At 41.6% G+C, this 24,985-nt stretch overlaps 1 protein-coding gene across 3 annotated transcripts in view; it reads right to left on the reverse strand.

Moving 5' to 3' along the window:
* Positions 1–323: 323 nt before the first annotated feature.
* Abcb1a (ATP binding cassette subfamily B member 1A) overlaps positions 324–24,985 on the reverse strand; it is a 176,054-nt gene continuing 151,392 nt past the window's right edge. For 2 of the 3 annotated variants that reach the window (XM_006235994.5, XM_063285445.1), the window contains 10 exons: positions 24,000–24,077; positions 21,215–21,298; positions 17,324–17,527; positions 13,457–13,557; positions 12,101–12,241; positions 7,961–8,117; positions 7,374–7,571; positions 5,447–5,653; positions 2,245–2,391; positions 324–1,547 (listed from right to left, as the gene is read on the reverse strand). In XM_006235994.5, the coding sequence (XP_006236056.1) occupies positions 1,341–1,547; positions 2,245–2,391; positions 5,447–5,653; positions 7,374–7,571; positions 7,961–8,117; positions 12,101–12,241; positions 13,457–13,557; positions 17,324–17,527; positions 21,215–21,298; positions 24,000–24,077 (1,524 nt within the window). In that variant the 3' untranslated portion in view covers positions 324–1,340. The remainder of the gene's footprint in view (positions 1,548–2,244; positions 2,392–5,446; positions 5,654–7,373; positions 7,572–7,960; positions 8,118–12,100; positions 12,242–13,456; positions 13,558–17,323; positions 17,528–21,214; positions 21,299–23,999; positions 24,078–24,985) is intronic. The other variant, NM_133401.2, reaches the window with a different exon arrangement.

The raw sequence follows: 24,985 nt of genomic DNA on the forward strand, positions 1-24,985 counted from the left end.
GTAAGAAAGCCATCTTCATCAAATGATTTCTGATGATCTGTGAGCATTGGAAGTCTTTCTCCTTCTAGGATTTTCTTCAAGGTCTTTCTTCAGTGTTTCAAAGTTCTCATTACAGAGGCCTTTTACTTCCTTGATTAGGAATACTTTTTATTGTTTTGACACTAGCGTGAATAAAAGTGTTTCCCTGATTTTTCTCAGTACGTCCCTTAATGGTGTTTAGAAAAGCCATTGAGTGACTGAAAGCACTTAACATGCCTAAGCATTATCTGTTGGAATACTTAGGTCTTTTCATTATCAGATCCTCTTGTTGAAAATTATGGTTATTTTTCTTCCTTTTAAAAATGTTTATTAGCATATATTAAGTATACATCATAGTGTTTCAGTACGGCATTTTCATACATGTACATAACATCCTTCAGTCATATTCATCCAAGTAACCTCCTTTGTCCTGGTCCCACTCCTGTTAATCCCCTTCCTTTTCCTTGCTAGTCCTCTGTTAATGTGTGTGTGTGTGTGTGTGTGTGTGTGTGTGTGTGTGTGTGTGTATGTGTGTGTGTGTGTGAGTGTGTGTGTGTATACATTTGCATGGATGGCATTTGTATGACGAGTACACATTTGTGACAACCTCATTTGCTTTTTCCCTCTTATTTTTGAGGCAAGTCTTCTCACTGAACCTGGAGCTCCCTATGCTGGCTAGGCTAGCTGACCACGGAGCCCATAGGATCTGTCTGTTTCTGCCTCTAGCCCTGGCATTACAAACATACCACACCTTTCTGCTTACATAGGTGCTAGGGATCTGGACTCAGGTACTCATGTTTGTGTATTATCAGGCACATTACCCATAGAGTGACCCCTCCCCCATAGACTAAGTTTTAAAGGCTAAAATTATGTACAATACTCCAGTTGGTAGAATATATAATTTCACATGCATTTTGAGCAAAACAAGTCAAAAAATATAAACATTCAGTTTCACTATATATATATACTTTATACAAACATTTCAGTAGTTTTGATACATACATAATTTGTTAAGCAAGGAAATCAGTTATAGTTACAAATGAGAAAGTATAAATAAAAGTATATATTATCAAATATTTACTTTTAACTCTTTTGTAAATTTTATAGTGCATTTTAAACTATTACTCTCCACTTGATGATGTATCTATTTTTGTTCTTTTAATTACAAAGTCTCTGAAGACTCTAAAATGGACTAAATGCTTTCCTTTGTGACAGGAAATAGATAACTGACTATTCTAGTAAGTGTTTTCCTTTTGACTTTGATTAAGTGTCATATATTAATACAAACATTAAAAATATTTAACATCTCGCATGGTCACAGTTCATGAGCGCTTTGCTCCAGCCTGCACACTGACCATGGAGAAATAGATGCCTTTCTGGGCCAGCAGCTGCTGGTGGGTGCCGTGCTCCTTGACCTGGCCGTTCTGAATCACCACGATCAAGTCTGCGTTCTGGATGGTGGACAGGCGGTGCGCGATCACAATGCAGGTGCGGCCTTCCCTGGCTTTGTCCAGCGCTTCCTGGACGACCTGTTTCACAATCGCACCAAAGAGTTAATGATGGAAACACCCCTCTTCCTACAGATCCCCCTCCATAACTAGACCCAGGATTTGTCCATTGTTCCTCAACAGTTATGGTGGTGAAATAAAGCAGAATTTAGAAACCAAGGTATCTGTCAGAAAAGAAGTAATCCTCAATTTGGATGAGTTTTGTGACAGAGATAATCTAATAGTAAGGTAAGGGCAGTAAATACCCAATCATTTAAAAACACTCGTTGTGCCTTGCCACATACATAACAACCCTCAAGACAGTCCTCCAGCCCAGCTCCACAGCACACAGGAAACTGGGGCACCAGACAAAGCCATCACAGCAGGCAGAAAACATCTCTTGACCATCTGCCTTTCAGATAGCTCATCTCTTTCTCAAGCTGGAAGGCAGCAGCAGTGGTCCTCTTAGGGCACTGTCAGACTCCGACCATCTCACCTTGAGCTCCTCATAGGCTACAGAGCTGTTGCCTGCAGGAGCAGACTGACGCCAGCATTCGGACTGTAGGTGGAGCACCGAGGAAAACACGGGGTTCATGACTAATCTGCCTCTCATCACTGGAGGTCTCCTAAGTGCCAGCGGCAGACATGTTTAAGCTCCACTGGGAGCCACCATGAGCAACAGCTGTCTGGAGCAGTGTCCTCTACTAAGGCAGAGAAAGAGCCCGACTTAAGTCCTCACCTTTTCACTCTCCGTATCCAGAGCTGATGTCGCTTCATCCAGAAGTAAGATGTGAGGCTGTCTGACGAGGGCGCGCGCGATGGCGATGCGCTGCTTCTGCCCGCCCGACAGCTGAGTCCCTTTGTCTCCCACTCTGGTGTTGTATTTCTGTGAACGGAAGTTGGTTGTTAGGAAGACAGAGCTGATGGCAAAGTGCAAACAGAGTCTGATCACGGAATATACAGTTTTCTAATAAACACAATATATAACGTAGAATATGGATTTAACTGTCAAAATCCAAGTATAAAAATAAATTCTAAGATTCATTCACTTTATATATATATACATATATATATATATAATACAATATAGTATAATATAATACAGTAGTCAGGTCTAAATTGGGTTAAAACAGGTTCAAAGAAAAAAACAAAAAAGTTCTAAAATGGTAGATGTAATATTCCTGTTATTTTTAATGTATTTTTTCCATTGTCACGGGGCAACTTGTAATGGTTAGGTCTTTCTGAGAGAATCAAATGGAGCCATCCTGTCACTCTCTTTCTTCTAATAAGGTCTCACTATATTTCTCAGGGAAATCTCACACTTCCTACATAGACCAAGCTAGTCCTGAACTACTCCTTACAGACATATGCTAGTGTACTTGGCTTTATCCTGTGTCTGGAAAATAGAAACCCTAAGATCATATGCTTTAGTATGAGTTAATCAAAATTTATTGCTGTAGGGATATTGCAATGGTGTTAACTTTCACCCTCTGGTTTCATAACATTTAGGACAAGATTGGCAGGAAATTTAAATAGCTGTGCATTATTATCAATGCTTGTCCTATTCATAACCTGCAGTTGATACCCTGTGAAGCATTTTAAAGTGAGAAAGAGAAAAATTATTAGAATGATAGGATTTGGGTCTTTGTTTTTACGAACCAACAATCCCATATGTTTAATATATATTGAGGAATTATACTGAAATATTTGGCTTTGAAAAGTCAAGTAGTCCTCAAAAAACTTTTTGCTTCACATTCTTCTCAAAAATCTTCCTGTCCTGCTTCCTACATAGGCAACCATTACTAATTACAGGTCAGTATGACGTGAGACAGAGATTACAAGATATACCTAGGATATAACATCACATACCATGAGGTGACAATATTTTCCCAATTTTGAGCCTTAATATGTTAAGATTAGAGTCAAAATGTTGCCTTGGATGTTTATACCTGCATTTTGACTATTAAAACCAGGCTTTTAGTGAGTACTCTCTCTCTCTCTCTCTCTCTCTCTCTCTCTCTCTGTGTGTGTGTGTGTGTGTGTGTGTGTGTGTGTGTGTGCGCGCGCGCGCGCGCGCGTGCACATGCCTGTGTAACCTGGGAACTGTCCAGTTTTTTGTTGTTGTTGATGTTGCAGATAGATGTGAAGTCTAAGGGATCCTCCTGTACATGTTTCCCCAAGGCAGAGATTGCATGCATGAGCTCCACCTTGCTGTTTGGTGCTGAGGATTGAACTCAGCCTAATGGTTATCCCTCAAGCACTGAAGTGACTGAACTATCTCTCCAAACCCTGGAATCTTCTGTTATTTGCTGTATTTGACAGACCTAGTACTATGGTGGCAGAACAAGTTTCCTACTTGTAGAGAAGGCCCTTGGTAAGCTCTGGGAAGATTCTTGATAAAGGTTCCATCCCAAACCTGGATCTGCCTCTGAATCCAGGAGCTCTTCTGTGTTCCACTCTGAGTGAGTGCAGAGTCCAGACTACAGGGACTGAGCAGTGATCCTTATGGGACCTCTATGGTCAGGGTTAACTCTACATGGAGAAGGAAACTGACTATGGCAAAGCAAGCTAATTTCTATGCCCAGTCACTGAGAAAAAGATGCTTGGAGAATCGAGTTGGTCAAGAACACTGAGAATAAAAATCCTGATGTCCACAGAAGTACTCTGAGTATCAGAAAAATTGGAATCCAGAGGTAGGTCCTTTTGATAGTCAAATAACAGAGGACAAAATATATTTAAGAAACGTAGTGGTTCTATGTTGTAGGCTGCATCACTTATGCTCTGGGATTTAGGTCTCAGAGCCCTGCATTCTTCTCTCAAATTTTTCTTCTTCACCAGAGCTAGGGTCCTATTCCTAACAACTTCCAAGGTAATGTGATTTACATTCAGGCTTTGAGTCAGTGACTCTTATCAGTAAACAGTGACTAGGGTTTTGCACTTTAAATGGCTGAGCCTCAAAAAGAGTTAATCATTCATGGTTGGACTTCACGGAGGAGAGGAAGGGGACAGGCCTCCTCCCAGGTAATATTCTTGAGAATAGCAGTTATCTGTGAGAAGACCAAAGGTAACGAAAGTTTTAGGAAGTGTTTGGGCCACCTGGTGTTGTCATGCTTGCGTGGTTGCTTTGGGGCTACAATTCTATCATGAGCACTTCCTGTAATAATGGACAGTGGTAATGGGAGAGTTTATATCAGTTATGTAAGACGTGTGAAAAACGGTAACACCCAAGTAGGTACACTAGGTGAGAGGTTCAGTTTATCTAACTTACAGGAAGTACTCAGAAAAGTCAATAGGACAATAGCTCAGGGAAGACTTTGATAGTCATCTCCAAGAGGATGGTAGATCAGTTATAGATCAATAATACCATAGTCATCCTAGTGACTTGGCTCTATTCAGAGCCTTCTTTCAGGCATGGGTGGAGAACTCTTGTCTGGACTGATTCCACAGCGATGCTCGAATCTTTGAGGGGACTACAGAACAGCCACGATCGTTTCCTCCGCTGCAGCAGTGAACCTACAGTGCAGACTGGATGGTGCCTACCTACCCTTACCTGGGAAAAGGTGTTCAGATGTCTCCCCAGGCCTGAAACAGGGGCATACTCAAGCTTAAAAACTAAAGGACTGTTCCAGTTCTCAAAATTCCTGTCTTTTATACTTCAATATGACTAATATTCTGTTTCTTTCTCACAATGACAGGTAAGCATAACCTACCTGGAATAAGAAGTATGGATAAATGCTTCTATGCTAGTATAATATTTTGGTTGCTAATTTACTTTGGGGCAACAGACTTTTAAGTTTCTGATGGCAAGCCAAGAGGTATAGCTAGGTGGTAGAGCACTTGCTTATTACGGGCAATGCCCTGGGTTTCATCCCCAGAATGGGGTGTGGATCATCACAAAATAAGTTAAAGGGGCTGCTAACTACTGAACCCAAGGTACATACCTCAGGCAGTGAGTCGATGAACTGGTGGATGTTGGCCTCCTTGGCTGCCTTCACGATCTCCTCATGAGACACGACACGGCTGTTGTCTCCGTAGGCAATGTTCTCGGCGATGCTGCAGTCAAACAGGATGGGCTCCTGGGACACAATGCCCAGGTGGGCGCGGAGCCACTGGACATTGAGTTGCTTTATTTCTTTGCCATCTAGAAACTGAAAGCGAGGGTTCATGGATCAGCTTCAGGACCAGCATCATTCAGATTTAGCAAAATTACTAAAAGTCTTGTGGTTATTATGATATTAAAGAAAAGGCTTTTTTTTTGTTAATCTTTTCTGATTTGTCTCTCACTACTTCTACAACTCTGAGATAAGGTCTTACTTTATAGCCCAGGCTGGCCCTGAACTCACAATGTAGTTCAGGCTAGCCTTTACCTCATGGGAGTTCTCTTGCCTCAGCCTCTCAAATATTGAGATTATAGTCATAAACTACCAATACCTGGACCTTATAATTCTTCACAAAAACATTTAATAATATATCAATAATATATTTATGTTTTTTGGGAATTTAATCAGCATTTGAGAGCCAACATTTTACTAATTTTGAATGTAGTGGTAACATAATTTAATCCTGTGTTAAAACTTCAGTGATAAAACTAGAAATCAGAACTCATAGGGGATAGTTTTCTAAAAGGCAGTAAGGTAAGAAACAGAGCTCTACAACCATTAAAGAATTGACCAAGTAAAGGTCATGACTGTTTTTGAAAAGAATGAAAAAGTTTTCTAAGCAGCAGAGAATAATTATTAGGAGAAGTTGAAAAGAACCATAGATGAATGGCAGGTGAAAAGTCCGCTTTCATCTCAGTCACTACTGCCGCCAAGGCCCCCTGGATCTATGGGTCATTGCTACTGCTTCTGTGGTTTTTCTATAGTCTGAGTACTCGTAACTAAATAATACATAATAAGTATTCCATGCTCTAAATTCTGTTTCTTTGGTTCCTTTTCCAATCCTGTCTCTCATTGTAATTATTTAAATTCATTACCTCCTACAAGATTTTTCTCTCATGCCCAGCACCTGAGATAATTTCTCAAAGTTTTGCTGAATATAGAAGCCTGATTACTCCCTCACCATTTTAATTGAGGAACCAAAAGGGCATTCCCCATTTCCCTACCCACTCTCCTTATGTGTCTATCAAATTTTGGGAGTCCTATTTGTTTTGTTGTACCATGTAGCATGTCCTCTATGCCAGTAGATTGACTTATTCCACCATAAATAGAACATGTCCTTTATGTCAGTAGATTGGCTTATCCTGCCATGAAAATGCTTGGGGCTCCTCTCCACCAGTTCCCTGAACTTCTCCTGCCCCCCATCCCCATCATCTTTATAGTCCATGCTCAAATCCCTACATCCTTCTTAATCATCTGTCGACCGTGCTGAACTGCTTGCCCACCAACACATCATTGAGAGTAGGGTGGTGAAAATAAGCCACAGATTGCTACATGTCATATCATGACGTCTCAGTTCTTGTCTTACTTAAACAGCCTGTGCCCTTGCAAACTACTGTTGCATTGAAATGCATCCTGCTCCTGATTTTTCCTCCCATTCCCATCTCCTCCAACTCTCTTTATCTTTCTGGCTACTTTGGGCTTTGACAGCTCTTGTACCGTCTGCTGAAGTCTCACCATGGCAAGGAAGATAGCTGGCCAAGGCTGGCTGCAACAGAGGACAGAGGGGCAGCGTGTTGAGAGAGAAGCTGGGTACATTGGCTAGTTCAGTTGACATAGACTGTACACAAAGCCTGGGTTGTCATTATTTAACAGTGGCTTTTACTTCAGGAATCAGAAAAAAACATGGCCTATGTTCAAGGATCAAATGTATCCAGCCAATTTAGATGATTAAAAACCTGAAATGTTCTGAATACAAAAATATGCTCACCACTGTTCCGGCCATGGGGTCATAGAAGCGCTCAAGCAGCTGGACCACTGTACTCTTCCCGCAGCCACTGCTGCCCACGAGGGCCAGCGTCTGCCCTTTCTTCACCTCTAGGCTCAGCCCCTGAAGCACTGGGATGTTGGGTCGGGTAGGATAGTTGAACATGACTCCATTAAATTTCACATTTCCTTCCAACATATTCTACAATGAGAACAGTAACATTTAACCTGATTGCAATACTGAAAACACAGTGTCTAGTGGTAACCCTAGCACTAGGTGTCAAAAGTGAGCTCCTGTCATCTTAAGCCTCATTCCACATCTCTGGAATTCAATCAAAAGAGATAATAATTGCACAGCATGAATTCTTTTTTTTGTGTGCATGAATTCTTAATATAATATCAATGTATCAATGTACTCTCCTAGACTACAATGGTCAGTATTCAAACCAACTCATGTAAATCTCATACATCTATATATCTATATCTATATATCTATATCTATGGCATTAAATTTCCAATTTTATTAAATTTCCTTTTCATCTTTTAATTGAGAAGTTAGGGATAGATATCCACTGAGCACATCAAACTCACAGGCTTCAAGCCCTCCGTGCTGTAGCTGTCAATCTCAGGGATTTTCTCAATGATCCTGATGATGTGGGATGCCGAGACTTTGGCTTTCGCGTAGTCAGGAGCGAATGAACTGACCTGCCCCACTGCCATGGCACCAAAGACAATAGCTGAGAATACTCTGGAAAATAAAAGACAGGCCCGTGCAGTCTGTGACAGCTACAATGTTAACATTGTTATAGCACTTCTATAATAATGGAGTTATTGCCATGATAAAGTGGCAAGGTAAAACAAACCGTCTTCCCTCACGTTTTCACACAGGTATGGCAGATGACTCAAACTGGCCCATGTTCACCTGTTCTGTAATCTTCAACTTTTACAACATGACCTTTGCTTAAATGTCCATCTAAGAAGTACAAATTTGTTTTCCACCTTTTGACCCCGCAGTGGCCTTGTGACACGGCTCCATGGACAGGATGTGGTGGAAATGACTGTTCTCAGTTCCAAGCCCGTGACTCAGCATATGTTTTGTTAACTTGTATTTTTCGTCCTGGCCAATGAGCCTATAGCTCACTGCAGACAACAGTGACCACAGCAGAGATCGACTATGCCCGACCCAAAGAAAGAGAAGTGACCCAGAGACTTCAAGCAGAATAAATAGCTATAGTTCCATGTCACTGAAGTTTAGTGGTTGATTATTACGTGGCATAAAGGTGGCAATCAGTAATACATACAGTCAGTGCTGCTGAGATCACTTCTTAGAAATCACATGAGCCACACAAAGAGAGCCTTGTTGTTGCCATTGTTTAATACACAGCTATGATACCGCTTTGGAGAAGCTGCTACATTCTTAAACTATAACATGGGATTCATTAAGTGTCAGTAACTTTAGAAATCTTGGAGTTAAAAATAAGCAAAATGGTGTTGAAATCAATGTCCTGCAGTTCCAGAGGTGTCTGACTTTGATCTTTGGGCATAATCACACAATTCCCCTGTGAAACCTATGTTGGAAGGTGAATGCTTTTAATCTTGAATTAACTTCAACACAAGAGTAAGTCAATGCTTAAATAGGGCAGAAATGGTGTATTGGCACACTGTACAGCCAGGCTTACCTAGTTTTGGTTGCAACACAAACTGTCACAGCATTGACTATACTAAACTACTAGAGGGAAATCTAGCCAGGTTTGAAGCTCAACTTGAAGCTCGGAAAACTCATGTATAACCTTGACCAACAATCTGAATACTTGGTGACATCAGTTGTGGGGTTTCTTTCAGGTTCCTCTTCCCATGACCCAAGTTTAAGTTTCAATGTTTGCAGAAACACAGAGGGAAAAGCCTAATCCAGAGCTTCCACTGTCCCTTAAAATTTCCTCTAGCTTCAGAAAGACTAGAATGTGTTCAGATCCCTGACAGGCAGGCAAACAAGGAAAGGGACGACTGCTAAATAACAGTGACGAACTTCTGACTTCTTCTTTACCCTCCTTCCCAAGACAAAAGCCTGGCAGTCTTTCTCTCCTGTCAGCTGCAAAACCAAACCACCACCACCACCACCACCACCACCACCACCACCACCACCACCACCACCATCACCACCATCAAAATTACACAGCCCTCTAGGAGAAAGAGAGATTTCAGTTTCTGAGTAATCTTTCTACTTTATGGGGTCTCTCTCTCTCTCTCTCTCTCTCTCTCTCTCTCTCTCTCATGTGTGTATGTGTGTGTGTGTCTGTGTATGTGTGTGAGTGTGTGTGTCTGTGTATGTGTGTGAGTGTGTGTGTCTGTGTGTGTGTGTGTCTGTGTGTGTGTCTGTGTGTGTGTATGTCTGTGTGTGTCTGTGTGTGTGTCTGTGTGTGTCTGTGTGTGTGTCTGTGTGTGTGTGTGTCTGTGTGTGTGTCTGTGTGTGTGTCTGTGTGTGTATGTCTGTGTGTGTCTGTCTGTGTGTGTGTCTGTGTGTGTATGTGTGTCTGTGTGTGTTTAGGTGTGTCTGTGTATGTGTGTCTGTGTGTGTGTCTGTGTCTGTGTGTGTGTGTGTGTATGTTTAGGTGTGTCTGTGCGTGTGTATATGTAGGTGTGTGTATGTGCTACTTTATCACCTGCCTCTTAGTTGCCCAGTCAGAAAGCTTTTTAAAGGAGCCATTCTATTCCTTCTGGACAAAAGATCTTTTTCTAAAGCATGGCCTTCTGAAGACCTCTGAACTGAATCTAGGCACACATTCGGAAGGTCAGACATTCATTCAGAAACCGGCTGAATATGGCTTTTTAAAATGCTTAAACCTAAGATGATTAAGATGACAGAGAGTCTCAAATCCTAGCACTGACTTTACCAAGAGCTCCAAGAAGATACGGACACAACAAGAAAGGACTCTACCTAGATCGTGGTATGATAACTACTGAGAAAGACTGCCCGTTGCCTTGCCTGCTGCTAAGGCCCGGTCTGAACTGTGGACAAACAGGATACCTGACATGCCTCATGTTGCTTAAGACAAAGCAAGGTCAGTCTTCCAAGTTCCTCCTCCACAGGAAGGCCTCTCAGATTTGCTGGGATGGCAGCTGAAGACTGATCCTGCCTGGGACCTATGTCCTCAACTAAGCCACCAACTGCAAAGGAACCTAGTTGGGTAACTGTCTAGGTCATGGGTAAGTCTGTCATTTTAAATAACACATAGACCATTTACATTAAACTATATCCTTCTCAGATCTCTGAGGAGCTTGAAGACTGAACTAGTGAAAGAAGTAACTTTGTCTTAAGGAACCCATTTTACAATGACTACTCCTGGTAGTCAACCGCCTGTGTCTCATGGTAAAAGATTAGTTAGGAAAAGGTAAAATTTATGCAAGGGCTGAGGGTATGAGAACTTCTAAGAAAGCGTTTGAAGGTCTAGAAAGGAATTTGAGGTTGGTAACTGCAAGTTATGAAGGTTAGAGGATGTGGGGAAAATAAAAACCTTGGCTGTTGATAGGAAGGTGACTTAAGGGATATAGGAGAAATTTTAAAAATGTTTCAGATGGAAGGTGTTCGAGGTTGGTAAATGCAAGTACCAAAGGATTTGTCTTTTTGTAAACTTATAAGAAGATTCTTGTAAGCTTCTGGGAATCCACTTGAATCCAGGTCAAACAGACTCCAGATAAGGGCTGCCATCAGCCCGTTTCCTTCCCTACTCCTATTGCTGAAGGTGGGATCCATCGAGTCCCCTTTCCCTGGTCCTGGGATGCTCCCCTTCTGCAACTACCAAAGCTATGGGCCTAAACGTTTCAAATGCACACCCAGGAAAGACGTTTTTCTCCCTAAACTCCTTAACTCTATTTCCTACTCCTGACATATATATCTTCTCCAGCGCCCTGCCAAGTCCAGATGTTTCCTCAGAACCTGCATCAAGGACAGTTCCAAAGCAGTTACCCCGCCTCACAGACTGCCTCAACTGTGCCTGCACTCTCCTGCCCACTGATGATCCCACAGCCTAGACAGCAGTGAAATTCTTCCCAGACTTGGCCAATGGTCCAGCGTTTCGCCCCACCCCCATAATGATGCTCCAGTGTCAGCAGAAAGTAGTCATAGATTATCAAAAAAAGGCTGAGATGTTTGATCTTGGACCCCAGAGGCAAGAGGTTATTTTAATACCAAAGCAGATCTGGCCTCCAGCTTCTCCCAGCATCCCTCAGTCACCAGGAGGATACCCTGCCCCCAACCCTGAACTTTCCAGCCCAGTGTTTGGAAAACACAGAGGCTCTTTGCTATATAACCCAGACACGTTTTGCTTACATTCTCTCTCTGTCTCATCCCCCCGCCCCCCACTTTTTCTGTTCTTACAAATGTTTTCTCTTTTTCTTCCTCCTCCCTTCTGTCTGTCTCCCTTCCCACGGCAACTTCCCAGCCTTTTTCCCTGAGCCAGTGAATTTGTCCACCAGACAACAGCTTCCAATTAGCCTGCTATTATGAATACCTCAACCTGGCTTTAATTGGCTCATTTTTACCAGCAGAGAAATATCTTATCAGGTAGAAGAGTTTTCTGATAAACTGTGGAGTATTATTGGTACCATATGGACACCCAGAGGCAAAATGTCACTTCCTTAATTATCAAATGCTCAACAGGACACTTCACCACACAAATTCTCATCCTCGATTTACCATCAGGGTTAAATTATACAAGTGAACATAATACTTACAACAGAACATTTTCAAATGTCATGAGTTCTCGTGCCACCAAGTAGGCACCAAACCGGAAACAAGCAGCATAGGAGAAATACATCATGGCCTGGGTGAAGGAGAAAGTGATCCCAAAGACGTGCGCTTTCTTCAAAGCATTTCTGCGAAGAAGACAATCCAATTTCACTCCATTGCTCAGTCATTCAAGCAGCTTATTGTGGGGTCGGCAGTGAGGCACGCAGGCATGGCATGTGCTATGGACTCCATTTAAGGAATTCAGCTGGATTCCCTTTTGTTTAATTGTGTGAATTTGGGGAACTGCCTTGTCTCTGAGACTCAGTGCTGTCTTCCTCTTTAGTGCAGGTTATACATCTCAGTGGGTTGATGGAACCCTGAGAAGAGCCTGCCTTACATTAGCAAATGAATGGCCCTTGCCTGTCCCGCACTGTGGGACACACAGCACAGGTGTCCTGTAGAGGAAGGAGGACACCTCACAACACATCTCCCCTGCCCACTCAAGCTGTGGGTGACAGGGGACCAGGCCTGTCCTTGCAGGTGGGGGTGTAGATGAGCTGCACATTGTCAACGCAGTGGAGGGACTTCCTGAGAAATGCACTGTGGGAAGAAAGAAGTGCTCACGTGTCTGGAGCCCGGAAAGGCTTTACAAAGGATTAACATTCCAGAAATTTCTGAACAAAGGTCTTGGGTGTGGTGGTGTGGGCAGGGACAGGTGGGGATGGACAGACTTTTGACCTCCCTACTCCTGTTTAAACATACCAACTTTGTTCTTGTCTTTGCTACTTGGGAAACTTTTCTCAGAAAAAGGGGGCTTGCCATGATTGTGACAAAGGTGCTTGAAAACACTTCAGTAAGGTCCGGTTCTTGCCTTGTCCTAGAGGAGAAGCTGGGACTGAAGGTTGGTTTTGTTCATGTCCTGGTCACCCTTTAGAGCCCTCCTGGATACTGCTGGGGTAAAGGGAAAAGAGAAGGTCTCCCCAGGACAGAATGGAACGGAAAACTTCCTCAGGAGATCCCTCTGTATCACACAACACCTCCAATTTCATGTTCTATAGAGAAACTTCACCCCAAATACAGCAAACAGCAGGGTCATCATCCCACTGGACACCAGAGGCATTCATTGACAGTTGTCCTCTCCCCCTCCCCATGTGTCACCAGCCTTCTTGGGTTTAAGTCACAGACGCTCCTGCCTCCTGACTAAGCTCAGGTCTCTTCATCTCTCTCTTGACAGTCTCTGGTGTTCCTTCTAGTACTTTCTTCATGTACCTTTTGTCTTTTGGCAAAAGCAATCCTGAAAACTGAAGTCCTGCTTGGAAATCTCCTCAGAGCCTTAGCTCTCTTCAGGGTGTCTTTCTTACCTGTATGGTATCTGCAAGCTCTGGGCATACATAGTTTCAAACTTCTGCTCCCGAGTCAAAGAGACGACAGTGCGAAAGTTTTCAATTGCTTCTGTAGCGATCTGTAAAAGACCGAGAATTATTAGGGTTAAAGACAAACACAGAATTAATTGGAAGTCTACAATTAGTAGCAGTAACCTATTATAAGTTAATGCTCCTGTATCCTTTAGCCTTATCCTTAGCTATATTCTGTATGAAGAAGAATGATAAGTTATGAAACTGAATTTTAGATCCTTAAGAGAGACCAGATAATTTTGTCTTGCACTTGGACAGAAAGAGAAGCTAGGGCACAAAACCATGACACATTTTTCTAAAGCCACCATATCTTTCACAGAAGTATGTCCCTTGTGAAGGTGATATTTAAGTAACTAGTACTGTGATATTTATCCCTTATTCTCTGTGTAACTGTCATTCACAATTACTCAAGTTTAAGTTTGAAAGATGTTCAAAGAGTAATGGAAATGATCAATAATTACATACAAGCACATGTTACAAAGTAGCTTATATGTTTTTGTAAACATACACATCTTAAATAAAATAGACTGAATTCTATATTCTGTCTAACCAATTTTAACAGTATTTTTCAAACTCACTTAATATCCATTAATAATGAGTTTTTAATAGCTACATTGTGGCCAGGTAGGCATTACTTGCAGTGGCTTGGATTCCTTTACTATAAGTAACATTGTAATAAATATTGCTTTGCTCATAAACATTTTCTCATAATGAATGATTTTCTTATAAAACATTCTTAATAGGAAGACTAAGATGTCAGGGGGAATAAATTGCCTTTTAATGAATTCATTGTCCTTTTTTTTTTTTTTTTTTTTTTTTTTTTGGTTTTCTAAGATAGGGTTTCTCTGTAGCCCTGGCTGTCCTAGAACTCACTCTGTAGCCCAAGCTGACCTCAAACTTAGAGATTTGCCTGCCTGTGCCTCCCAAGTGCTGGGATTAAATCATGCACTAACACGGTTTTGATTGTATTAACTTTTAGTGAACATGATATATCAATTATTTTAGAGCTTTTTAAATGTTCAGTTGGGAATTTCCTGCCACCAAGGCTATTTAGTTAGGACGACAGTCCATCACCACCTGTTGCATACTTTGTAAAGGGATGTGAGAACATCAAGAACATTTAGGACACACAAAAGGATTTCTTTCAGCCTGTACAGAAAGGATTTCTGTCTGCCATAGCGCTCAAACGCCATGCCTTCTTGTTAGCTTATCATCAAGGGAGAATATGGACCAGAAGGTCTGTACAGTCCTTTTAAAATTGTATGTCTCTAAAAATGAAAATTAAGATACTAGTTAATCTATTGTGTCTCCTTGTGGTGGTTTCACTGGTAAAACTGATTCTATTAAAGACATATTCTAGTAACCTAGTGCAATTTTGCTACTTAAAAACCATATTTATGAAATCTCATTTATGCATCACTGAATCTTACAGAATTTGGTAACAGATATTTCACTATAAATTAAGTCAGTTTTGAAGACTAGTACAAAACAAACTACTAGAATAAAAAAAGAATACATTCCTTAAGATACTTGTTTTAAAAATGAAAATAGTTTTCTCTGATCTAGAGCTACCAAGAAAGTAATTAGGAAAAATATTTTATAAACTTTGCACATTTCAAAAATAATATACACCGACTTTAGAGAAGTATGGATAGTAAGAAGTTGAAGGAAATAGTCACTTTTAATGAAACTCCCGAAAGACAATTTCACTTACACACATAGAAACATTTTTTAATTATAATGGGTTCAACAAACAGAAGAAGTTGTCTGAACCAGTAAGAATGTTGGGAGCACAGCTCAGTGGGGAGGGAGGGATGCTTGCTTTTCAGGCATGAGTGCCTGAGTTTGAATTGCCATCCCATACATTGGAAAGGCAGATGTAGTCATTCATGCCCGCAACCCCAGTACTGAGGGTCTGAAAGAGGGGAACCCAAGAGTTCATTGGCCAATCAGCTTAGCAAAACTGACAAAGGAGAGGTTTAGTTAAAGATAAAGATGGACTTTGTATCAAAGACAAGGAGGAGAGCGAGAGGGCAAAACCCCAGACGTCATTTTCTGGCTTCAGTTGGCGTCCACATAGGCATGCATACTGCCAAGCACGTGCACAATCATGTATACAACACACAAGCACGTGTACACACACATATACACTAAATAAACAAACAAAGAGCTCTACCTGTCGATTACAGTGTAAGGTTTTCAAGAAATATTTCCTATTCATTTTCCAAGGAAGGGAGTGCCTTGCTTGTGTGGGGTTCGGAGTGTAGGTACAGCCTAACACAAGCGAGAGCTTAGAGCACAGAGCTCACATGTTATGTGAACAGCAGTCATTCCACAGTGCAGTCTCCTCATCTTCAGGAGAGGCAGTAAGTAGCAGCCACATCCTCACAACTTCAATAAAGGCTCAGTCATCACTAGCAAGAAGGAAGTCTAAAGTTCAAAGAAGAGTAAATAACGCGGCTTCCTCAGAAGGGGTTGTGCATTCCATCTGTGCTAAAGAAAAATTATGTTTCTCACAAATTAACTTGTACTTCTCTTTCTACACCAAGTAAACTAAGGTTTGATTTGAATTTAACAGTGAAAGGATAAATACCTATACTATACAAAACTGCTCATTAGCCCTTAAAAAGGTGATAGAACATGGCCAAGAATAGCCCATAGGTGCAGTAGAGTTTATCTGCTTGCGTCACACCACAAAGACAGTAAATGAACAGGACCTCACATCTACTCCAGGACCCCAAACCCAAAGCACATTGCCAAGTGTGGCATGGTATGTATTCCTTGGTTGGGGACAGACCATAGCCAGACCCCAGGGTTAGCTAGGTCCCAATGACAGTTCGCTGGGACAAGAAAGCAGGCCGAGCTAGCCATAGGAAGCAAGCCAGTAAGTATCACCCTCCATGGTCTCTGCATTAGCTTCTACTTCCAGGGTCCTGCCTGGTCTTCACTGAGTAGCGTAAATCCTTTCCTCCCCGAGTTGCTTTGTTCATGGGTGTTTCATCGAAGCACAGAAACCATTATTAAGGCAGAAGAGGAAAGTGGTAAAGAGAAAAGAAGAGGGCTGGATGAGAAGAGAGGAGCCTGAAGACAGTGGCCGGAAACAAAGCCCTGGAAAGCAGGCATCTGTATTTGAAACTAAGGATGTGTTTCCACTTTTCTTCAAATTCTAATCTTGAGATGAGAATAATAACTGTTGCCCAAATGGCGGCTATTAAAGTATCGCATTATAGTAGCGGGGCAGTGGTGACACTTGAGAGGCAGAAGTAGGAGGATCTCTCAGTTCAAGGCCAACCTGTTTTACAGAGTGAGTTCCAGGACAGCCAAGGCTACATCTGTCTTGAAAAACAAAAACCAACCAACCAAACAAACAAAATCCCAAAAAACAAAACAACAACAACAAAAACATGTTGTAGACTTCAGAGATGGCTCTGTTGGAAAAGGACTTGCCTTGTAAGCACAAGGACTGGAATTTGACCTCTAGAACTCAGGTAAAAGCATCTCAGCTATGCTTGATGGCTTGTGTCTGTAATTCTACTTCTGAAGGCACAGGGATGGGTGGAGAGATCATATCTCAGTAAACAACCATCTCAAAAAGCATACTGGACCATACCTGAGAAATATCACCTAGGGTGTTTTCTGACCCCCACACAACATGAGCACACATGCATGTGCACTTTCACATATACAGGCACCCACAGGAACACACACACACACACACACACACACACACCAGCATTGCCAGAACACAGTAACAGAGAGTAAGCGAGCATAGCTAGAAAGAATATTCTTTCTACTCAGTCATATTTAGTTTACCTTCCCAGAACCTTCTAGTTCCTTCTTATCTTTCAGCGCTTGTCCAGACAACATTTTCATTTCAACCACTCCTGCTATAGCAATGATGGGAACAATTGCTAGGAGTAAAAGTGTCAATTGCCAGCCGTAGATCAGGGATATGATGATGCCTGTCCCAAGATTTGCTATGTTCTGGGTAATAACAGCAAGCCTAGACCCTGTAGCCTGAAGAAGAAAAGTAGACACATGCTTTATATTCTAAAATAGGTTCAAGTATGTTTTTAAGATAATAACTCATTTTCATGAAAATCTTCTCACGTATGAAATAAAAGGAAAGATACTTATACAAACCTTTTCTTTTGGTTTCTAAAACAAAGATTTCCCATGACTTATAATAGAATTATAACCCATAATAGAATTATATAGAATAATAGCCCAAAGTGCAAGTTCTTATTTCCATAATATTTCAGTACCAAAAAAAACTTTATGCACCACAGTATGAAGACCAAAGTAAATCAGAATGTAGGGATCTGACCGTTATACTAAGTTGGGGATGATGGCGGTCATCTAGCTATGAAACTATCACTTAAGGAAGATATGTGCCAACATATCTGGGCCTATTTGCAACACTTATTTTCTTGGAAAGGGGCAGATTAGAAAGTTCTGGAATATGGTTTACAGTAAGCAGAGCCTTTGGGTATTATTCAGAAGGACTCATGGCCCTCACTCCTATGCAGTGATTCCCAACTCTAAACCAGCAGTTAATGTAATGAGTGTAGCACACCTCCATGCAGTGCCATCTACATCTCTGCTTGGTTACTCTGGTGCCTCCTACAATCTAGCATCCCCATTCTGGCCTCCAGACCCAACTTCTCTGCAAAGAGCACACATCCTTACCAGCCCTAAATTTTTTCACTTGAGCAAGACTGGCTGGTCTCAGCAAAGATTACGAAGTGTACTCTAGACGGCCATTGACTAACTATCTCTGTCCTTTGCGACAAATCTCTTCCAACTCCAAAACTGAGCAGATATATTGATTAGTAACCAGAGCCTCTCCTCTATTCTGAATTCTAGCACCAACCACCCTTCTCACATCATTTAATAGCTGTCTGACATATTCAGTAGACTGGGACTTAGTGGGGGAAAGCACTTCAACTCCCAGAAGCCTTTAAACACTTGAAGCTTTTAGGGAACTGAAACAGGGCTGAAAGCGATAGGATGGATACTACGGTGTAGCCGTTGGTTTTGCTGTTATCAGTGACCTTACAACGAAGTGAGTTTGCTAGACTGGGCACCGGGCATAGGTCAAAGGGTACAGGGGTGTAAAAAGTACATTTCGTGTGAAATGAGAGGAAGCAGCTTAGAGGGATGCTGCCTCACAGGGACGCGCCTTTTGCCAGTGTCTACAATCCTACACAAAAGCTTCTGAGGGACAGGAGCATCCAGCACACCTCCTGTGGGCACAGCAGAGACAGGGACCTGGCTTGTAAGCTTTTAGGTGTATGGAGATCTCATCGCTTCTCGGCCTTTTGGCTAAGATCAAGTGTAGGTGTATGGAGATCTCGCTTTGGACCACGAAATACCGTTAAGATGGTTCCAGAGGCGACAAATTCCTTGACGTTTGGATCTTTTCTGTTTTTGCAAAAAGTCTTTTAACAATGTCTCCATCTGTGGTCTTCCTCTCTCCCTCTGTCTCTTAAGAACAGGCCTATTGGGCTTTCTTTCCCACCACACTTGACAGCCCTGAGACAACCATTAGTACACAGGGCAAATGCCCTACTTTCTCAGTTTCACTGCCAGGACACCACTCTTCTATGTCTTGAATCCCCAGTTCTCCCTGTTCTCATCCTCACACCCCTGAGACCTCAGAGCTCAAGACTCCCTCTTCACCTAAGATTTCTTGACCATCTTTTCATGTCCTTAAAAGCTATCACATCACTGAAAAAAATCTACAGGCGAGTACTTCCAAATTAGACTTCTCTGCTAAACTCTAGATGCACAAGAAATGCCTTGCTTTTTGACATGTCCAGACACTCATCTAATGTGGGCATCGTGACATTAAGTCACAATTCTTCCCCAAGCCTCATCCACCAATAGGATCACAATTTCATTAAAGAACAACTCCATTTTTTTTCAATTTGTGTAGGCCAAACATTTTATTCAACATTACCTCTCAAATCTACCAGCTAATCTCATCCGCAAATAAAGTATATCCAGAATCAGCTATGTTTCGTTGCTTTTAGTATGACCTTTCTAGAAGACCTCTCCTAGACTATTGTAATAGATTCCCTACCTCTACTTTCCCTCCTCACAGCAGTTATTCACATAAGAGCCGCATAACTCCCGCTTTAAACACTTAGCAATGAGTTTCTTCCAATTCTTAATATGCTGCTGACCACAAAACTCGACTTCCTCTCACTTCATCTAGTGCTTTTGTGCTCTTTGCCATGAGATGTATGAATGGTCTAACCTTGGGTCCTTTACATTCTTCTGATTAGAACACTCCCACAGAAGCCTGCTTCAGACCTCTTCTTATATCACATAATTAGATCTTTCCTTTTGTAAACAAGGTAGCCCTTGGCTCTACTGCCTCCCTCCAACTGTTACAAGACGTTACAAGAGCAAGACAATTATCTGTCTGTGGAAGTTAAAAATTTCTTTATTCACCGTCCATTTTGCTCTCTTTAGTTTTATAGGCTTGATTCTGTATCATGGGTCTTGTTGTGTGTTCGCTTTGAGCGGAGACCCACACAAAGCAGGAATTCGTAAGAATTATGCTGCAGAGCCGCAGTTCTGTGCGCATTCAGATTTGTGACTTTACTTATCATGGGTCCCATTTATTAAACAGCAGAGGATGGATATTACCACCTTTCAGGAAGACTGAAACATTAAGGCAGGCCGGACTCAAGACTGACTCACACAGAAGAGACCATGCACCATTCAAGATCAGCACCATGTTATAGACTTTTACCATAAAAAAAGACTGAAGAAGAAACCTTCATGTCTTCACCTAAAACATCAAATCCTGATGATTCAACTGTTTATATCAACCAGGGATTCAAGTAACAGCGTATTTTTGGTTTTATAGTTTAGTAAAGTATCTTTCTTCCTGAGCTACGGTTTTAATATGCTTTTTGTGTTCTTCAGTGTAATTTTAAGAACATTTTCTTTGTTTTTTTTTTACTGAACTCTAAGGTCCATTAAGCTTTAGACAACAACTTCGCTATCCTTTTTTCTCCCAACATCAATTATAAATATCAACTGAACATTTCAAACAGAGTGCTTCCGGTGGGTACGCTGAGAACACTTAATTTCCCGAATAACCTCTTCCTTCATATCAATCTCCATGGTATGATTGGCACAGCAAACCAAGGAAATTTGTAACTATATATGTTACATGGCATGTAATCTTTGAACTTTAACATACTGCTGTAAAGAATTTGATACATTGTGATATAGAGCTTGTGGTGGTTTGAATGGGAAGTGTCCCCCAAAGGCTCAGGCATTTGGGCACTTGGTCCCAGCTGGTGGCACTGTGCAGAGAGGCTATGGGAGGTACAGCCACAGGAGGGGGGCTTTGAGAGCTTTGAGTCTCTTCCTGCTTCCAGTTCACTTTCTCTGCATTGTGTCCGACGTTGAAGATGTAATGTCCCAGCTTCCTGTTCCTACTGCCACAGCTCTCTGCCACGACTTACTCTTATCCTTCTGGAACTTTAAATCCAAATTACCTCTTCCTTTTAAAAGTTGCTCTCAGCCATGGTGTTTTGCTACAGCAATAGAAAATAACTCCTACAGAGAGCTAGATACAGTTTCTTTAAAATGGTGACCATTAACACAAGTGATCAGGAAGTCAGTCGTAGGCTAAGCCTGAAACAGAATGGATATGAACAGCCGCAGAAAGGAAGCACGTACCCCTTTCACTTGAGCAGCGTCATTGGCAAGCCTGGTGGTCAGCGCTCCTGTGGTGTTTTTAGGGTCATCAAACCAGCTTATGTCCTGTGGCACAAAGGGGTTTGGTTATCTTAAAGTCCTACTCATGAGACCTTAGCTCCAGGAGGAAGCTGGCAGAGACGCTTTTGTTTAGCACTCACATCCTCTGCGTATGGCTTTCAGACAAGAAAGAGACTTAAAACACAAACAGAAACAGATCACTTCCTCTGTCTCCGTCTCCACTTTGTTTAAAGCAAAGATTCTAAGAGCTGAACAGCAAACACTGACAACAAAGTTGCCGATGTCTTCAAGACTTCCTTCTAGAGCCGGAAGGCACAGGGACATGAGCACACCACATCTCAGACAGTAATAAACATGATAGGGGAAAAGAACAGGGTGGGAAGGACAGGATTCTGGGGAGGGTGTTGTTGTACAGAGTAGGGAAGAGACAAGGGGAGTACTTTTAAGGCAGCATGTGAGCAGAAACCAAAAAGAAGGAAGAAAAATGAAGGAAAGCATCTAAGAGAAAGCCACAGTACTTTCAAAGGGCCTGAGGCCAACACACTTGATCTGCTCACACAGAAGTGAAAAGGCTTTACATCCTGTAGGTAGCCTCATTTGTCCTACTGGGATTCCCCTGAGGCTTTCCTTCTCAACTTTCTTGCAGTTTCCTCTAGTGCCCTGAAGATGACCTCTGTGATGTGGGTGGGGGATGTTTGTCTAGACTTTCCCCTGAAGGACCCAGGCTGTCTCTAGATTGGGTGTGGATGGAGGAATTGAATCTAGCAAGGAGGCTGATACAACATTGAGCAAACTGAGGAGTTAGCAAGGTCTGAGTCTGAACAGCTATAGAGAGAAAGAAAGAGCAGGTATGGGGTAAGCCTGCTGCGGGTTAAAAAAAATAGAATAAAAAAAATAAAAAAAGCTCAAATTTGGAAATATTAAAGTGTGAAACATTTATTAATATCAAAAAAGAAAAGATAAGCCAGCAGGTGGTTAACTCTAGTTAGAGGAGAATAATAAACTGATTTAAAAATAAATACATCTGGATTAAAATGAACATATAGCATAATAACAGATCTTATTAGTAAAACTTCTTCTGTTTTCATATTTTACATTTATTAGTGATAGACTGTGAATGGATGCGTGAACTGGCCGTGGCACATGCATGGAGGTCAGAGGACAATTTGTGGGAGTTGGTTCTGTCCTTCCACTTTGTGAGCTCTGGAGATCAAATTCAGGTCACACACCTTAAAGATTCGGCTATCTTACATCCTCATATATTTTAAAATAAACATTTTAAAAAGGTAGGAATAAAGGGCTATAACCTTTTTAAAGCCTATATAACTGACTCTCTCGTAAGTACGAGGTACTTAAATGTTCCCTCACTGGAATGTGATAGCCTTGAAGACAGAGGCCATTCAGATTTGAACACCTTGCAAAATTTAGTACTATGCTTTATAAGCAGTGGCTCTGATATGCCTTTTCTACTGAGCAGTTTGTACTGTTCATACTTAACCATCATCCACTCAGCTCTCAAAGTATAATGGACCTGGTAGTTGACCTGGAGGCTGATGGGATAATGGGGCTTCAGTGCTGTACTGAGGTCAACTTTGAGACAGTTTAAGTAGAATCTAGGATATAAATATGGCTTGAAAGCTCGTGATCTCAAAACCTTTGGAGATGGAGTTCACTACTATGCTCAGTTATACTGCGAGTTTGAAGTAAATTTGGGCACAAATAACTCTATCTTAAAAACAGCAAGATGGATGTGGATTGACAGGAGGGGCCCCCATAAAATAGTGCCCACTCGCCTGTCAGGTTCTGTTTCAACTGTGACTATCATTAGCTAGCTATTTCTATAAATATATAAATATATAACATTTAAAAGGATTGTCTTCTGGAAATTCAAATACAAGAAACTGGCATTTCTCACTAGTATGTTTTCAATGTTGGGGATTTTACTGGGGCCTTTGAATTCTAGACTCTATCTCTGTGTTACATCCTAGTTTTGTTGGGCAGCTTCTGGACCTATCCCACCTGTGGTTCACGAGACTCATGTATCCTAGGAACGCCATTAATGTAATCCAATAAGTTTGTAAGTTTGTAAGTATGGTGTAAAAAAGTTGGACGTCTCTGTTTGTAACTTTAACAGGGATGTTTAAGTGCCACGTACAACATTTTCATGATTGCTGAATTGGACTGCTAACAGTATTGTCAGTGGTTCAGGACCTGAATGTACAGAATGTCAGAGGCACTCATATTAAGTCATGACAGCTAATAACAGTGTTACTTGGGTCACTATTTCAGTCTTGTCTCGGCAAAGAATCTTGACAATGAGGAATGGGTCATGAAAATGAATCTGAATTTGGGCAAGAAGAGTGTGTAAAAGATCTCCAGGCACACAGAGTCATGACAGAATGTTTTGACTACACAGGAGGAAGAAGGCTATAGAAGGCCCAAGGGCATAGAAGGTTCCTTCTAACACTTCTCAACCTTTGGGATAAGATAAAAGGACAGAGGACCACTTCTGTCTCCATGTCTCTCACTGCTGAGATAAAAAGGCCTGTGCAGAATCATCAGTGGACACATTTGTCTCGGCATAGTCTAGTTCCTCATAGCGGGGTCTTTTGCAAATGGATGCTGAAGGCGACCAACAAAACATCTTAATCTAAGCACCCTACAACCTGAGCACCTACAATCTGTGTCCATAGAGCACAAAAGAGACAGCGTACTCACCCCAGGGTACAACCCTTAATAGCCATACCTGTCTCAGCATGGATTTGAAGACCATGTATCGGAGTCGCTTGGTGAGGATCTCTCCAGCTTTGCCAAATGTGAAGCCCTGAGAAGAACAAGAGAAGACTGGTCAAGGACTCAAATAGCAATTATTCAGTGTGAATCAAGACCTGTGAGAGTCCTGAGCAGGATGAGACTCACAGTCTGAGCTTCTGCCCTCACTGAGCTCTCCTGCCTGTTTCTCAGAGGACCATTATACAGTTTCCAGCACTGGGCTGTGTTTACACAGAGGAAGTGCATGGACCCACTGACTTCTTAATGAGTATGTGCAGTCATGGATGACTCAGATTTACCCCCATAGCTAGATTGTGACCGAACTGTTTTCATTCCCTCTGCTTCACCATGTAGGAGTGTCAGCTAAAGACTTCGTCCCTTCCAATATTGTGACACACTTACAGATAGTGTCTCATTTATTGTACCAAGGTCAAGTTCCACAACGAATCTTTAAATTATTTAGTGAAGAAGCACCCTTTTTGCCATTGTTTTGTGTTCCTAACATGTTAAGAATAATGTATTAGAATGTGTTAAATAAAGAGACCAATTTAATTTTAGCTAAGAGTATTCACACAGGGGCTGTTAAAATAGTAATTTATTCTTAGAATGTGTTTAATAAAGAACCTATGTAGTTTTAACTAAAAAGGACATGTAGAATAATTATTGATGTATTCAGTAAATGATTATTTACCTTTTTGCTCAATAAGTAGCTATGTAATATCTCAAATCAGTCTGAATACTTCGTCACACAGCTCTCCTAATTATGAAGAAGCAACCCTCCACCCATTTTACAGATGAGGAAATGGAGGTGTAGACAGCCTAAATTCCTGGATACATAACCGTGTGTATGTGTAAGCAAGTTTTAAACCTGGGTTTAACACAATATCCATACCGTATGCCTTGCCATGCTACGCTGCAAGAGGTTTTGGTTCCGTTCCAATTGCATTTGAGGCACGTGAT

The sequence above is a fragment of the Rattus norvegicus genome, chromosome 4 (genome assembly GCF_036323735.1).
Source record: "Rattus norvegicus strain BN/NHsdMcwi chromosome 4, GRCr8, whole genome shotgun sequence".
Taxonomy (NCBI): domain Eukaryota; kingdom Metazoa; phylum Chordata; class Mammalia; order Rodentia; family Muridae; genus Rattus; species Rattus norvegicus.